General features: G+C 37.2%; 1 protein-coding gene across 1 annotated transcript in view; it reads left to right on the forward strand.

The window, feature by feature from the left end:
* Positions 1-481: 481 nt before the first annotated feature.
* The window catches only part of tjp1b (tight junction protein 1b), a 101,207-nt gene continuing 82,891 nt past the window's right edge, over positions 482-18,797 (forward strand). Inside the window, 2 exon segments of the mRNA XM_043227762.1 lie at positions 482-505; positions 1,332-1,417. Of these exon segments, the coding sequence (XP_043083697.1) occupies positions 497-505; positions 1,332-1,417 (95 nt within the window). The 5' untranslated portion in view covers positions 482-496.

Raw genomic sequence — 18,797 nt, forward strand, 5'->3', positions numbered from 1 at the left:
CATTGAAATACGACAACGTAAAGGAAAGGGGGGAAACAATAACAAGTAATAATAATACATAATACCTAAATCTCTCAGCGAAAAATATAAATCTCAGTTCATAAAAGAAGCTACTTAACAACTTAAGTCCTGCCAGAGAGAGTAAAGCTGATTGAAAACAATTTAGCCTAGACTAGAGCTCAAAAAGAAGCAATTTTGGGGTGTGTTGGTTAGGCATTATGCAAAATCTTAAAACGTAATTATTTTAGAAATGCATTTAGAAATGCAACCAATGAACGCAATCAAAAACTATTTGTGTAGAAGCTGCAGTCTTGCGGAAGAACACTGCAGCCGGATCTTCTTCTCCGTTCGCGTCTATGGCGAATCACGCAGGTTCCGGACTACTCCGCAGCGGTACCCGCCAGAACCAGCCTAAACAGTCTGAATGTAAAGAGCTATTATAGGTGTCCCGTAGTGATTCAGGACAAGACAAAAACACGCTTTGGAAAATGGATTCATGTACAATGTATGTGTTTTTTGTAAATTCTGAACACAAAAAAATTACAAAATCCAGCTTGAAACAGCCTCAGAATTGAGAAACAGTATAGTGTTGTCAAAAGGTTTTGTACGCAAATATTTTGTTTAATTAACTTTTATTAGTGGTAAACTTTTTGTTTTGAATGGCGCTCTGCATGGCCGCCATTTTTGAGGATCTGCTGTGGGAACAGCGTAAGCAAACAATTGAATCATTTCTGAGGAAAACGCGTTTATAACAAAACTGACTGAAATGGTAGTCTCTTTAAATAAATAAAAAATCACTCATGTGTTTATTAGGCTATGGTAAGTGTAAATTGTTCGTGCATTGATTACCAATTGTATAACCACAGTTTCTTAATACCATGGTTACACTCCGGTAGCAAAACCATGGATCATTTGTTCATTTGTTCTTTCTGCTTTATTTATTGTGAAACCATGATTCATTTTGGTAAAGGAACAATGAATACGATATAGCTGCTGCAGATAACATTTCTAGACTCGGCTTTCTACTTTATTTGTGTTGTGTTCAGTTGCAGTTCAATGCAAATCAGCGTATCTATAATATAATAATATCAAAGATCAATTACAAAGCATTACAGAATTTCCTAAGTTAAATAAAATAAACATAAAACGTCTACACTACCACTACCACCCAGTCTCTATCGTAGTGTCCTTTACTGAATCCTTCCAAAACTGCTAAATGAATCGTTACATTACTATTCATATACTGAAGTCAAAGTAAACTTTTCAAAGGTGTCTGAAAGATTTCGGTCTCCTACAAGTAGCCGTTTCTCTGTGACGTTTCTCCCTCACAGATGGCTCAGCTGGAGGAAACAAGAGGCAAGGACAAACTAAACCAGCACAGAGCCAAGAGAACGCGCTGTCCAAGGGACAAGACACGGTTTGTTTTCTACCTATGTACACAGACCCACTTTTTGACACGAGGTAAGATTTCTCATCGCTTGCGCTGTAATTGCCGCAATCTGTCCCCCCCTAGCTTCCTCGGTGTCGTTTTGCATAATGAATGAGAGCCTGGAAGGGCCTAGTACTCTAGTTCTAAATAAAGCACAACGTCAGGCTTTAAACTGCTGGTTTAATGCAAGTCACTTCTCTTTTTCGCCTTTGATTTCACTCTGACGTTTTGAGCGCAAAATCTCAAAATCAGATGCTAGCTAACGTCTTTCTTAAAACTTTGACTAACGTTCTAGGTTGTCTCAAAGTTACGAGCTTTCTTCCAGTAGCTTTAGTGCTTTTTAACGTCCAACTATGTTGTTTTAGAGCATACAGAGAACGCTCTTTTGACATTAGCTAATAAACATGGCAAAATGTTTATGAAAAGTAAAAAAAAAATGGTTTGAGATGAGGCTTTTGTTGCAGAATGAAAACGCCAGTAAAACATTCATATAGAGCATGACGTCAGGCTTTAAACTGTTTATAGTCACTACTCTTTTGTTGCATTTTTCTTTTAAGCTTACTAGCTTACCATGTGTTTCTTAAAATGTATGAACTTCCTTCGAGTAACGTTTTTTTTCTTTTCCTGAAAAGCTTTAGTTCAGCATTACTTGAGTGCTTTTAAATGTAGGGAGAAGACTTAAAATAACAGCGTTTGCTAAGTGGAGCGATACGTTAGCGCGTAACCGTGTCGGAATGTTTCTGCAACGTTTCAAAATGGTTTTGATTCACGTTCTTGTTGCGTCATGAGAATATTAGTGAAACGTTCGTGCAAGCTGTTCGCGCAGATTGTGTTTTCTATTCCCCTGAGCTACTTTTTCCTAGTCTTCCCGCGTGAACACAAGCCAGTTCGGACGGCGCGCCGCATCCGCCTTACTTTGCGTCGGTACAGTTACGGTGCTCAAGGTCAAAAGCAAAAAAGCCCGCCACGCTACTGACGATACACTTCTCGCCTGCAGCGTGTCACGAATTGCGCTCATGTGACCGCGTTTTGCCGTCCGCAGTTTGTCGATAGGCGTTGGAAACCCATGAGAACAGGCCAAGTGGGAGTTTTTGCTTGTCATACACATTTGGGTAGATAGGCAGAGGTGCTGAGGATGCTGCTGTTTGTCTCTCTTGATGTGTGAATCCCGTCTCATCAGTCTTCTGTATTTCTGGAGCCTCTGGAGACGTTGACCTTTTCTGTTCGGGATGCTTATCAGGCCTGAAGGAATGCCCGCGTTTTTTGTGCCCTTTTCAGTGGCATTTCTTTACTTGTTTAACTGTAGATGTCGTACATAAAAGGCTTGCGGTAATTAGTATAATGCGGCGCGTAGCTGCTGCTAAATAAAAAGTAGCACGGATATAGCTCTTAATAAATAAATCTTATTTCGCACAAGTTGTGAATGTCAGTTTGCAGTCTGTTGTCTGGTACGTGTAATGTTTAGCAATCCCAGTGAGTCATTTTCAGTGCATCAATAAGAAACAAATGCAAACATCCAGTAAATGAGCAAAATACTCTATAATGAGTCATTCTTTTTAGTGAATCAAAAGCCGCACTGTCCTAGTCACAAACTAATTATCCTGTTAACATGAGCCGGGCTTTTAATTAGAGATTAAAAATAAATAAATGCTCACAAGACTGTTTGAATCAGCTCAATAATTCAATCGCTAAAGCTGAACAGAATCTGAAGCGCTTATTGAAACTCAGCGTTATTTTAGATGTCTGATCTTAGGTTTGTTGGCTTAAGTCGAATGGTTGTGTATGGATACATGCATCAGCGAATTAAGTAAAAAGCTTGACTAAAAGAGAAAATTTTTAAATGAAATGGATTCGAGTTGGAGTGCTATAATTACTAACTGAAATAAAAGTAAAGCTGAACTAAAATAAAATATATTATAATATATATTTAAATAATATATTTAAAGTTGTAAACACACTATTATGATGGAAATGTCCATAAATGAAACATGCAGGACTTCTTTCTTGCAGGAAAAAGCTCATTCAAAATAATAACTGTAAATAATACAGTATATATACAATAATAATAACTCTAAACTTTACCATACAAATAAAACAAAATCGATTCCTTCAGGACAGGTTCAAGCGAATGTGTACATATACGTTGCATTCCTTCATTATTTGATTAAATGCAGCTATATTTATTTTTCCCTGCGCTGTTGCCACACGCGTCAGTGTTTCTGCTTTGACTGTGAATACTCGCTGACACTGTTAGAAGTTTGCTTATCTCATCTCTCTCATGTAAACCAGCTTCACCTATCTGTGTAATAGGAAGACAGCGCACCTGTTTGTTGCTTGTAGGGCCGTAATTGGACAGCGCATCAAAGCCTCGTCCCAACCTCTTCTTTTAAGCATGAAGAGCTTTGACAAGCGCCAATGCATCATTTAAGGCTGGGGAAAGTGTGCCGGGACTTTAGATGTGGTAAGCATGAGAGAGAGGAAAGCTGTCCGGAGGCTCTGGCGCTCGTACCGTGGTGTCAGCCTGCTGTTAGATCAGGAGTCTGTAGCTGACAGTCATCGTGTGTGTAGAAGTGAGTGGGACATGAACAGAGCCCGCGGGCCACGGCGTGTGTGTGTGAGGTGTCTGTACATGCAGTGATGGAAGACGAGGTAAAAATAGGAGATGGGGGGCCTTCACAAGTGTTGAGTTAAATAGAGATGGTGTGCTAATTTGAATTTAAGGAATTAGCATGAAAATAGAATGAAAATTTTTTTATTTTATTTTATTTTTTTTATAAATTACTGATTAACCTTATTGTACAATGTGGAGACATTTTACAGAAAAAAACATGGTATGACATTTAATAAGTGTTTTTAAAGGCTACCAATAAGAATGTATTTAATTATATATATATATTGTTTTTAAAGTTTTCTGAATAACATAAGTATGGTTCTGAATTACAAGTTTTTATTACATTCTGTTATAATATGTATTGTATTTGTAAATTCAATGTAAAATGATTTTTTTAATAAAAATAAAAATATTAATGAGATTTATTTTGTTGTAAATATATTTTAAATTAATCATTTGTGTATATTTCATTTTGTTGTTTATATAGTATGTTGCAATTGTTTTTGTAGATTATTTTTTTTGAATTGTAAAATTTTATAATAAACAAATATATGCAACATTTGAAATAACTGTATATAAGTATTTAATATTTAATTAAAAAATATATTGAATTAAAAATAACTATGAGATAAATGTAAAAATGTTAATTTTATATAAATAAATTTAGTTTTAAAATAAATGTATTACAGCTGTAATTAATATTTATTACTTCCATGTAATAATTTCTTTGTTGATTATTTTTTAAAGACTGTGATACAGTATGTAAACAATTATTTGATTATTGTAATATATGATTATTCTAAGATTATTTTCTAAAATATGCAAATATAATACAATGTTGAATAATTCTATATATTTTTAAATAATTATATAAAAATATTTTTAATTCATAATATTATATATATATATATATATATATATATTATTTATTTATACTTATTTATATATTATTTATTTATATATATATATATATATATTATTTATTTATATATATATTTTTCTTTGAATTGCAAACAATATGCAAAATATGTGAAATTATTTATTTTCAATTTGAGTTCATTTGCTCATATTTAAGCTCCTCATTTACCTAATGACCTGAAAGGGACCCGATTCTCATATTCCAGATTTTTTTCCCCAGCCCTAGTCTCACGTATGGAGTCCCGGTTAGTTGTTGCCCTGAAAAATCAGGCTAGATCCAATCTCTGCTCTCGAAATAGAGGACGTGGGTTTGCAGTGGGGAGGACAGACATCGCAAAGATGAATCTCGGTGAGGTGAAGGCACACTCGGGCGTATTGTTCGCTAAAGTAGGCCTCCTCTGTGTCTGACTGACAGCAAAGTCATCATGGAGAAGACAGCGCCACTGGTCTGACCCAGAGCTGGAACACACATCAAACACACAGTCACTGACGTGGCAATATGACAAAATCATTTTGGGTCACACAAGTTACAGACAGACACACACAAAGGCGGACAGTTTGAAAAGCGCGAGACACGGTAGCGGCACACAGCAGAGAGCCATGATCATGGACAGCATGCGTTACGGGCAATACATGTAAGTACAACATTTACCACAATGTAGATGTTTCAGGTTCGAAAGTTCAAGGGGGAGGTCAAGGATTGTTTGAAGTGTGTCGAAAAAAAACGGAAGAACGGTGTTGAATATGCATGATGAAGTACAAGTGCGGACTGCAAGAGCATCTAATTCCTTATGATATTTGATATTTACATATATACATATTTATAAGGTAAAGTTATATAAGCTGTGCAGTATCGTACGTGCTTGTGAGTGAGCCTCCCGGTCGGCTTTTTCTTCCCTTCAGATGGGTTTGTATAGACAGAGCGTCTGATGCATAAGCGCCTGGGGATTGTCATGTTTTAAGAAAACGTGTGTTTTCGAATAGAGAGTAAACACGGCTTTTAGCTAAACAATGTGTTTGGAAATGTTGGAGAATGAGGCTAACAGGGCAGTTTGTTTGTTTGAGTAGTCGTTCTTTGTGGAAGTAGGACACATCCCGCCTCCAGCTCGGCTCTATGACATTTGAATACAACCGTAATAGTGTGTGTGTGTGTGCTTTCTCGACTTGTTTGCCTGTAGTAAGTGTTTGCGTGTGGCTCATGGTGCGTGTTTATAAACGAATTTAAAAACAAAAAAAATCTAAAAGTGAACAACATGGTGCAAATTTTTTGGTATGAAATGTATTTATCAAAACGTATAATAAAAATGCACACAGCGTGACTTGATTACACTTGTTTTGGGATGAGCCTGTTTTTTAATTTTTGATTTGAAGTGTGTGTAATGAGAGGTTCATATTTTGGTTTTGGGAGTTCATGCATGCAAGGTCAAAAAACAATTTCATTGTTTTATGATATGCATTTATATTGATCTTACTTGCTCAGCAAACAATTTAATGATTAATTTTTCCTTTGTGGTATGCTAATCTGCTGTGATTGGTCGATCGGTCTCATTGCATCACTCCTGTATTGTGTGATAAGCAGTGTTTGTGAGCGCAGTGCTGCTTTGTGTACAGCGTTACCAGGGAAACGGATATTTTAATGCTCTTAAAGGAGCACCTAGTGGTGAAGAATTAAATTGCATTTTCATTCAGACCAATGTCTTTATTTTGAGAGACAATAACTTTCAGATTTAAAACTGCAGGATGTTTTCGTTCACTTAGGGCTGTGCTACACACTGCACGAAAGATCATTTTCAAAAAAATCCATAAAAGAGGCGCTTTAAAACTCATTTTGGTATTTTTGGGAGGAAGCAAAGCCATGCGTCGAACCAACATTTATTTCAAACCAAATCATTTGGTAAAATGTCATGCAGTTCGACTCTTCAAAAAGAGATAATTATTAATGAATTACTCTGAAAAAGTTAAGATGTTTAAGGAGATGTACTCGTTCTCAGGACATCCAAAAAGCAATTGAGTTTGTTTCTTCATTCTTTCACAGCAGTCAATGGGTGCCGTCAGAATGAGAGTCCAAACTGCTGATAAAAACATCACAATAATCTACGAGTCTATCCAGTCCATCAATTAACATCATGTGATTTGTAAGAAACAAATCCACCATTAAGACATTTCTCATGTAAACAAAAAAAAGTATACTTTGGATGTGATTAATCGATTAGTCGTTTGACAGCACTATTTTTTGCTTTTCTTCACACTCTTATTTCTCACTTCACACTCTTATTAGCCATTGACCCACAGATCACACACATTGACCACACACACACACACACACACACACACACACACACACTCACTCTCTCAAACTCTTGCCGAATAGAAACCCGACTGATTGATCACCAGCTCCGGTCCGGTGTTGTACGAGAGGATATGGTATTTATCTGTCGGACTCTCACTTTGTCTGTCTCCGTCTAATAGTTTTCAGTTTTTGCTGACTTCGAGCAAACGCGTCGTTCTCAATCACAGGCCAAAGCCGTTCTCCACTGGACCGGCGACCATAAAAGAACCAGGTCTGGCTGGGCTTATCTTGACCATCAACGATAACTACAATAATGATTTCCAATTATAGAGTTCTGTCGCGGAGCTAAAGCATTCAATTAGGTATGCAGTTAGAATAGGTTTTTGCTAGCGTTGTGTTTTTGTAACGCGGTGTGTGGGTTGAAAGTTAGCAAACATATAACTTAATATGCACCGGCTTTGAGGCAGCTGCAGTGAGCAATAGAGATACAGCATTACACAACGTCATCAAAGAAGCAGATGAAGACGTGCGCAAAGCAGAGGCTTTGATCCAGTAACATTTTATGCTACATTTCCCTTCAGGACACTTTTTGAAGCGCTGTAAGCAAAACAAAGCGAAAGATCTTTATTGAAAGAGAGGGATTTTGCTCATTTAGCAGTCTAATGGGTGGAGAAGCAACATCTTACAAACCCTCACATTCACTTTCCAGATCAAAACCGTCTGCTTTCAGTTACGATTTCATGCTACATTTCACTCCGGGGCTCTTTTTGAGTTGTTAAAACCGCTGTAAGTGAAATAAAACGAAACTGAAGCGAAATCTATTTGTTGGAAGAAAAAAGGATTTTGCTTGTTTTGTAGGCTAATGGCTAAAGTCGTACTTTTCGAGGAAACTCTCATGTCTGCTTCGCAGATGCTTTGATCAAAATGTATGGTTGGGGAGAAATATTTAATGCCTTTTTTTTTTTTTTTTTTTTTTTTTTTTTTTTTAAGCCTCCTTTTAAGGTAGTATTGAAGCCACCATTAAAAAGACAAATTAAAACATCCATGTTGAAAGAGAACATTTAAGCTTCTAATCCCTTACGGCTATGTACATAAAAAATTCATATGATCATTTTGTTTATGGTATTATATGTAACAACAATATTGTGTCAAATTACATTTTAACTTTACAAAAAAGAGAGAAAAAAATATATGTGTGTGTTTGTTTTATATTTTTTAATGCATATCTATCTTCTATATTTTATATAACACATTTTTTTAGTGTGGCTTTACATGACGTATATGTCCACAAATGTATTACACATCTATAAACAAGAATATTTGTATCAAATATGCATACATTTATTTAGCTTAAATTTATTCTTATACTTTTTTTCCACTGCAACATTTCTGATTTCATAACAACTTTTTAAAGGGATACTTCACCCATAATTTTAATTTTATTATTATTTAGGCGCTCATAAGTTGTTCCAAAAACAATTTCTTTTATTCTGCTGAACATAAAAGAGGATATTATGAACAGTGTTAGACTTCCGTGGCAAAGAAAAAAAAAAATACTATGGAAGTCAGCGTCTACCAGCAAGTGTTTGGTTCAATATTTTACTTTATTTAAGCTGCATTTCAATTTAAAAAAATGGCTTTGATCAAAATGCAAAGGAGTCAGTCAAAACCATAAAAAAATATTTTTAATACAAAATTTAACTTGAAATATAGTTTTATTAAGTGGTAAATATCTCTTGCATCGATTAAAACGGTCTCTAATCGGTTAAGAAAACATTTTCTGTTATGTTTCACTTCAAGCCTCTGTTAAAGGGATGCTTTTGGTCATAAAACACAGCAAACGTGTTTTACCACATAATCAAACGTTTTCCTTCGCACGTATTTTGCTGATGCTCAACTCGTTAAGCTTTTGGTTAAACGTAATGCTACATTTCGCTTCGGGCCCTTTTCCATCCTGCGAAAAAGCGAGATAAGCTGAATAAATATTTGTTGAGCGTGTCAGATTTTGCTTGTTTAGCAGGCTAACCATCGAACAACTTAATTGCGGCGTAAAACACCACGCAAACGGGAGCTTTTCGCGCGCTTTTTTTCTCTCGCAGAACTGCTCCTACGTCCCAGCCGTGGAGAATTCAGCTCATTACTGGTTAAAAATAACCGGGCTGAAATCCTAGTCTGTCAGGTTAGCAAAGAAAAGAGGAGGAGAGTGAGGAAGATTAAAGCTACGCTCGGCGGATGACTCACCTCAAGGCACACTGGGAGAAAGCACTGCGACAGCGCTGAAGTGTGACACCGAGTGTGTGTTTAAAGAGAAAAGAGAGTGTAGGTTTATGCACGCAGAAGCGGATGAAGTGTTGTTGTTTGAATATGTTGCTGCGTTCGCACTGTTTGAGTTGAATGGGTGTGTGTGTGTGTCGGGTCGGCCGTGTGCATATGAAGGAACCTCCCTCTCCTGTGTCTCTAAGTGTGTCCTCTCTCCTGGTGCAGTGAGCTCATGCGTGAAGGACCGCCTTGTTTTTTTTTTTTACTTCATTTCTCCTCTTTGTTCGCTCGTGAAAAGTCATAAATCACACCGGCCCAGCTGGAGAGGGTTCTTGCGGCACGGGTCCAACTCTTTCTCCTTGGGGAACGAGCTTTGAATCTTATAACCCGCTCCTGGACCCACATTTTTCTGTTTGTGGTAAACCAAAGAAGGAGGGCACTCCTGACTTGTCCTATTTCATGGACAAGCTCTCCACATCACGCTGGTGTAGCTGCTGGCACGCTGGGCTTGGGGAAGAAAGGTCCTTGACCAACTTAGACTGGTGGGCGTCCTGAAATAGATCTGTGAATGTTTGAATTTGTGTCCTATATAGAGGGAATGAGACGCTGTCCCATACATAAAGTGTTGGGGAAAAGACCTGTCTTATGTGTTGAATATGGATGATGCATTTTAAATGGCAGCATTGTAAATAGTGTTAGATGTTTGTTATGGGTCTCGAAAGGTTCGTGTTTTGGTTTTGGGAGTCCCAAAGGATGACATGCATGCACTTTCATTTTCTTTTTTTTTTTTTTTTTTTTTTTTCGATTCCCAAACGATTCGTTTATTGATTCCTTTTTCCAAACCCCTTCAGCGATTGGTCCGTCTCATTTAAAGCAGTGTTTGTGAGCTTTTAACTCTTCAAAAGCAAATAATGAATTCGCATTTTCATTCAGACCAACGTTGGGCGACAGTACACTGATTCATTTTGACTTCTACATGATGCTGCTTGGGACTCGTTTCGATGATTCAGAGTCGACTCTTTCTTTCGAGAGACGAGAACTTCATACACTGTGTACTTTCAGATTGAAAACTGAGCAGGTTGTTTTCGTTCACTTTGTCACACACTGCATGAAAGATAATTCTCATAAATCCATAATAATGGCAATTTAAGGGTTGATTCGATACAAAATGCTCTTAATTCTATGAGATGTGAGATGTCCACACCACAGACACCTTTTTTTTTAATGCAAAACTATGCTGTTCTCTGAGTCTTTCTATTCATTAGCCACTGTAGGTGAATAACTACAAGAATTACAAAGTTCAGTAAATGGGGTTTTGTCTACTTGATCTCGTGGATAAACGCACCTGGGTGCAATTTTTAGCGAGACATGAAATACGTACCAACAAGTACATATCACTGCAGTTTCCAAGAGAAATGAACACTAGAGGCAGTAAAACTCTGACACCTTTTATTCCGATTCACATACATTTACAGAAGTTTAATTAATGAAGCATAATTTTCGCACAATTACTTGAAGAATATCATGTTATGACTTCAAAACAATATTAATATGCTGGGATATTTGAAGAGCGATGCTTTTGAACGTTATACATATCCAGCTTTGTATATCAAACTACGTAAAAATATGCACCTGCGCCTCAGATCATGTGCTTAGGTTTACATTGTTAAAATAAGGCCCGGACAGTTCAAATGAGTCGGTTCAAGTCAATAGATCAAGTGATTCATTAGTGTCATCATTTATGTTTTGTTTCAAATATTTAAATGTATGAGTAATGTATCTGTCTCTCTCTCTCTCTCTCTCTCTCTATATATATATATATATATATAATAACTAAAGAAGGGCAACTTTGCTCTGTCTGGTGTGTGTGTGTGTGTGAGACTCGTGGGATTAACGTGAGATGTATGTGAGTGTGATATTATGGTTCTGCAGTAAAAAGTGTGCCACGCTCAAGATGCATTAGACCTTCAGACTGCAGAAACAGTTAGCATGTCCTTTTATTCAGTTTCTTCAGTCGCACCAATGCAGAATCTTTACACAGCATGCCATTCTGTTTTGTAAAATAACAGTAGATCAATTGCACAAATGCCCTGTTTCATGGGATCCAATACTATTTGCTAACTGCTTATACTGTACAAATACACCCTAAATTCATGTATTGTATAAAAACTTTATTTATTCTTTGTCTTCATTCCGCTATCAGCTACAACGCAAGCCCGTTTTCTGAAAGTCACGGACAAAAAAATGTAATTATCCTTTAATAATTGTAGATGAAGCGCTGGTGCACGAGTCAGTGGGTTGACACCGCTAGAGACGTCACCAGCGTAATTACAATCTACCTCCTCGAGATTCAGCACCTACTCTTTGCGTTGCTTCTAGCCCATTATCCTGCACCTACCCTCCACAATCAATGCTGCGCATTACATCAAAAATAAGAGATTCTTAAGAACCGGGCCATCTGATTTGCGTGTGTGTAAAGCTGTCTGTGTCTTGACAGACGAAGCATCGTTGCAGTCGCGTCCAAGAATAGAATCTGGTTAACTCAGAATGGGAATCGCTGCAAATGAGCTCTGCACCACCGGCCCAGTCTCAGGCTGGCTGGGAAGCAAATTATTCCCCAAACAGAATTTGGCCAAATTGAACGAGCCACACTTGAATCAAATGAAGCTGGCTACGCTCTCTCTGGTTGATTGTGAGCTACAGAGCGAGTGGATGTTGATTGGGTGTGTGTGAATGCCCTCCAGATATTACATTTCTAGATTTCTTTTGGATTTTCATTTGAAAAATGCGCTCAGTGACTACATTTAGATACTTATTTTCAGTGAACGGGGCGTTGCATCACGTTAAATCTAAATAAATGAATAAATAAAACATCTTACAACGCAATTAAACCAACAACAGCAGTAATAAATTGTAATAATAAAATGTATAGTTTCAGAAAATATGTGTTTATTTGTCAGATATTGTATGTTACATAAATTATGAAAAGCAGCGTTTAAAAGGATCTGTTTGAATGATAGATTTGATTTTTAATGTTTGTAAAACTGCCTTAAACGTAATTGAATTGTATATCAACGTGTCTACTACATAATGACCTACTGTATTATTTGGTGGAATAATCATCTATTAAAATAATTGTCACTAAGAAATCAGATCTATTATTTTATTATTTTTATTTGATTACAATTTTTTTTTTCATTGAATTTACCTCGAATTGTTTATTAATTTAAATTTGTATTATATTTGTTATAAGCATTCATTGTTTAAAGTAAAATAATGACTTTTTGTTGTTACTATTATTTTACAGCGATGAGATATGTTATTATTATTATTAGGAAAAAAATCGAACCGCTTTTAAACGTCGGTTTGGTTCACGCTGCTGTCGCTGATGTAATATAAAAGAAACTCGAGGCCAAGCATTACAGTGAATTTACCACAGTTACAGGGGTTATGGCCATTCTGCCAACAACACTGTAAGGCATGGCCTCTTGTGGCTTACTGCTTTATTAAACCCTACAGTGTTTGACCACTATATGAGAGAGCATTTCATTTCAGTTGTAGTGGGGTTGTCCGTTCAAGAACCTTGGCACAGTTTTGTGAAGGTCATTGTGCTCATCCGCTATATATATATATATATATTTGTATAGTTCACATAAACACATAAAAATATAATAACTGTGAACAATATGGCCGTAAGAGATATTTGAAAAGCAGTGGAAACAATCATGGATGCTTTTAATACATAGTTTTAATACATATATGCTTTTATAATGCAGTTTAATAGATTTGTTTACTTATTTTAAAGTTCAATAGCATATTCTTTTAAATAGATGAGTTATTTTTCTACCTTAACTGTAGCTTACAGTATTTGGCATTTAAAGGTATAGTACATCAATATCAGATTTTTTTTTTTTTAATTGGCTTCGTGCAGTTTCAAACCCATATTGACTTTCTGTCTTTGCGGGATACAAGAAAACAAATGTCCTTGCTGTCCTGGTCGTGTGTAACGAAAATGAACGATGACTGAAGATGTCAAACCTTGAAAGCAAAAATAGCAAAATAGTCCTCAGTTGCATGCTTCTTATTTACAGCAATAATTGACATTAAATCATTAATTCAATGGCATTAGTCCCCTGCATGACACGACTAACAAAAATCATATTGTTGAACCAGCGTGACGAGCAGATGAGCGAGCTACTACAGTTTCAGGAAACTATCTGGTTAATTAAATGCATCATTTATAGCAGAGAGTAACGCTGTTGTTCATCCCTTTTGTGAAGTCAATAAAATTAGGTATTGAAAGATTCAGGAGGATGGAGGATGCCATGATTTTTACAATAACTTAAATCTCACACATGAATAGTCATATGGACTACTTTTATGGCAACTGTGCATTGTTTTTAAAGATCGAACGCATAAGTTTGGAAGCCTGTTTCTACCACTAAATAATAAATAAACAGGTAATTGCAAATTTTTGTCTAATTACAAGATTGTTTTCAAGTGTCGAATACACTGAAGTAGTATAAACGAAATCGCAATAATGTCTTGCATCATGTCTTAACTACATATGAATGGATCCTGCGTCCACGACTGTGATTTATGATTTATGATTTTTTTTTTATCTATGTCCGTGACACACAGATATTATGTGACATAGATATGACATAGATATTCCCGTAACATAACAACATCATACAAATTATATAATCTCAGGTGATTGTGTTTTATTCAAAGTCAAACGTGTCTAATATGAGTTTAAATATGTATCCCTGGACCACAAAACCAGTCATAAGTTGCATTGGTATATCTGTAGCAACAGCCAACCATAGATTGTATGGGTAAAGATTATTGATTTTCCTTTATGCCAAATATCACTAAGATATGAAATAAAGATCATGTCATCTTTATTAATTTCTGTAGTGATGATACAAGTAAATTCCCCACTGTAAATATATCAAAACCTTTTTTTTGTTTAGTGAAAATATTGCTTGTCATCTTGTCACATTAACGTGTAGTTAGGTTAATCTCGATATGCGTGTTTATAAATCACAGTTTTTGTGACCTAAATGAAAAAAACTACACTTTTTATTCTGTGGCGAGGCTGATTAAATTATGACAGAATTAAAATTTTTGGGTGAACTGTCCTTTAAGCCACCCCCCCCTCCAGCTCACACACACACACACACACACACACACCTACACAGACTCCCTAGCTACCTCACGCACGGACGCGTGGACGCTGCAGCGCGTGCGAGAGAGAGAGAGAGCGCGCGCGCGAGAGAGAGAGAGAGAGAGAGAGCGCGAGCGCATTCTAAGCAAAGTGGCAGCAAGCGCGAGTGGCGGGAAAAGAATGCCCATCTCGTGACTAATAACGAATGGATTGGCGCGCTTTCCGTTCTTAGAGGTAATACGAGCAGACTGTCATTGTGGTGATGGGTGGCAGCGGCGTGCTCCTCGCGGGAGTGTTTTCCCTGTCAGTGCTGCTACCGCTGCTGCTGCTGCTGCTGGAAATGGCGCTGTGATGTTCAACAAGGAAGACGCAGTTGAAGCCGATGCCAGGGAGTAGGAGGAGAAGGAGGAGAGAATAAATTGTTATTATTAGTAGTACCTGCGCTTCTGGTGCGGATTTTTGTGTTTCAAAAAAGCGGTGAACAGTACCATGGTGAATTACCAGAAATACATTACTGTAATGCAGCTGGCTCTAGGGGTGACTGCCATCAACAGAGAGCGTAGCCTGCCTCCCAGAAAACATATGTGGTGAGTATTTATATATGTGGATGTGTGAGGGGCTGTTCGGCGCCGCAGCTTGCTGGGAAGAAAGTCTATACTAGTGTACGTTTTATTTAATCTATGCAAATGTCTCTGTTTCAGTCACATCCGTGGCGTTGAGAGCAAAGTTTGAGTGTTCATAAAGCTCTTTACCCTGTGTCATTTCATTCATGATTCACTCTCTACTACAAACCCAAGCATGTCTCATCCTCCCTGTGTATGTCCGTGTGCTGTGTTTTTTTAAACGAAATAATAAAATAAAAAGTTAAGGCATGGACGTGTGTTTCTTTGCATTGGTTTGTGTGTCTTTCATTGTCACTGTGTGTGTGTGTGTGTGTGTGTTTTTGTGCAAGTTTCTCATTCATTTCCATTCATAATGGCCACTCCTCCAGCACTAGTTCTTCTGTGGCTCTGTAATGACTTACGGATTACACTTTGAGTTGAATAGACGACACGGTCGGTAATTAACTTGTATCGGTCGGTATCTCCATTTTCGTGCGAGATAAGCGTGAATGTCACCTTTGCGCTCGCGTCGGGTCAGAAGGTTTTCGGTTTTCACAAGGTCAACACGTACAAAATGTTTCCTCTCCATAGGTTTACAGCCGGACTCAGACCTTCTCGGTTATTGATTAGATATTTTCCGTTAACCTCAACCCTCTTTCAGTGGACCACAATGTTTTTTGATGAAGCTGGATATAATCACATTTCATTCTCATGATTGCCCTGTTCCACAGTGTCATCCTCATAGCCCTTTTTATTATTTTGCAGGCTAGAAGTAAACCGGAAATTGTGGCCTTGGTGGTATGTTGTGGTGAGGCTCATATAAAACATGTATTTTAGATTTAACGGCGGGGTTTTCTGGACTCAGCAAGTCTTTAGGCCAAACTTAGCCTCATAATCGGGCGCTACTATGAGGTTAATAGGGCAAAAAGATTCTCTGAGGCTGTTGAAATTACATGCTTTAGAATCAAAGGAAACAGCGCAAGATCAAAAATAGTCTAATGATGAAAAATGTGCAATTAGCATAACAAACGCCAGGGCTTTGTTGTTGTAATTGCATTGAAAAAGAAACCAAAAATTGTCAGATGTTGTCCTTAAAGTGCTTTTATAATAAAAGTTCTGTTTGCAGATGGTCGGCTTGTAATGATTCAACAGCCGTAGGCATTTTATGCCCCTTGGGTCAGTAAAGGCTGCTAATTTGAGTGTTGCATGCTGGGTAATTCATTTGTAACTAATTAGGAGCAAGTTGTGAGTACCCAGATTTTTCATCTTGTTTTCATTGTCATTAAAAGCACCTCGGGCTCTCGTAGCAGTCGGTTAGGTTTATTATTCTGTACGATTTTTCCCCTTAAACGGAGGTCAGCTTATTTTACTTCTCGTCAGCAGCAGCGCAATAGTTGACCCTTAAAGGAGAACCAAAGCCAGGGTGTTCTGTACTACCACGTGTGCTACAACATCAAAGCGGCAAATCAACCAAGCAAGCGAACGTAATTTACAATCGAGATGAGTACTTAACACGCCAAGCTCCAAATAACTAGAAAACCTGCCAAATCCACATAAATCCAAAACGATGACGAGGCACCTTAAACCCCGAGAGACGTCTTTGCGAAGCAATGTTTGGATGGTGCTGCTCAGCTCGTTTGAGTAACGATTAATTATTTATGGATTTTGAAACATGACATCGCTGCTTTTTACAGGAACGTTCTCACCTCGCCGCTCTAGCGGGATTCGGGAAACATGTAAACAAAAGTAGTATTACAGTAAATTTAAACAAGAACATGTCCAGGTCACGTTTCACCCCAATCTCAAAGGAAAATGAATATATTAACGAATACATCTCTGGACAATTCTCACTGCAATAGGCGCTTTAAAAATCATTCTACGATGATAGTTACATTTAGACGTTTATTCAAAGCGACAAAAGTATTCTCAGTGCTCCGAAAATACTTTTCACTTTAATTTCGTCCAAAATTATTATAAAAAGTACTCCACTTGCAGGCCCTCCAAGATGTAAATAGGTTTGTTTCACCACGAGATCATCAGATTTTGGGAATTGTAGCATCTCTTGCGCACCAGTGTGAGTCAGAATGAGAGTCTGAACAGCTGATAAAAAATCACCGTAATCCACAAGTAATCCACTCCTCTCCGGCAATGAAATTGGGAAGTGAAAATCTGCATGTTTATAAAATACAATCATCACGATCCATCACTTCAGGCTGGGGTTTGTGTGCTCTGTCCGCCGTCTCGTCTGAATCAGGAGAGAAGAATGAACAGATCAAGCAGTGTTTACAGTCGGAAACGGTTCCAAACGAATATGTTGTAGATTGTTATGTGAGAGGAACACAGAGAGGTTCACTGGAGGAAGCGTTATTATGGATTCGTATTTTGAGTAGACGCAGCGGTTTGAAGTTAAAACACCATTATTATGGATTGGTTTCTTAAAAATAAGCAACTTTTTACATCCTAAGAATTGAATTGATGGACTGGACATGGTGTTGTTTATAGTGATGTATTTTTCAGCAGCTCTCGTATAATGGCACCCATTCACTGCAGAGCATTCACTGGTGAGCGATTGATTTTAATGCTGCATTTATCAAAATCTTTGGTGAAAAAACAAACCCATTTTGAATACATTTAAATGTTTGGTGAACTATTCCTTTAATCATTACATGTATGATTTTGATAATTAGATAAAATTGGTCATTTAATTCATTTACATAACACATTTTAAGGGACTTTTTTGCAATATGGTAATTAGAAAGATTGGAATTTTGCTTGCAATTATGGTAATGAGAACTGGGGAGGGAAAAATGGAAAATAGGCCTCATTTCCATTTTCATGTGAGATAACTGAATGTCTTCAACTCCTTCATACTTTTCCTTTTGTTTTTTGTATTAAATGAAACCCATTTTATTGACAGTTTAACAGTGGTTACCACCTTATTCCTACTTCAAAATATAACGTCAAGCAGTAGGTTTGTTTATTTGCTATTGTATTATAGTACAATTTCCCCTTAAGATAAAGCAAACCGAGGGACAAAATGTACTTATACTAATAATACAAATAATGTTGCAATACATTAAAATGGTACTGAAAAAGGCTTCACGTTCAAAGGTACTTTGATTTTTGGGGTGAAATGTTACATAGATGTGTTCTTAGCAATCATTAAATGCTGGAAAAAGTATGGATATCAAATTTTGCGTACTTTAGAATGAAGTAACTACAGTACTAGAGACTCTGAAATCTGACCAGAGGATGCTTAAGAATTTCTCGTCTTTTGAGAGTTCCTACATTCGATTTGTTCCTAGGTGAGCCTCCTGGCCTGTGGTTAAATTTCTGTCCACTTTCGCCCTGGAAGACTTCAGGATCAATCCAGGAAAAGAGGTAAAACGAGGAGCATAGTGGAGATGAGTTCTCATGAGGCAAGTGGAGATTGCTTAAAAAAGGGCCCTTGTGGACAATAATGGACAGGCAACATGCTTCGGTTTTTGCTACTGTATGTGATATCAAACGATTTACTC

Source organism: Puntigrus tetrazona, chromosome 25, assembly GCF_018831695.1.
Source record: "Puntigrus tetrazona isolate hp1 chromosome 25, ASM1883169v1, whole genome shotgun sequence".
In the NCBI taxonomy this organism is placed as follows: domain Eukaryota; kingdom Metazoa; phylum Chordata; class Actinopteri; order Cypriniformes; family Cyprinidae; genus Puntigrus; species Puntigrus tetrazona.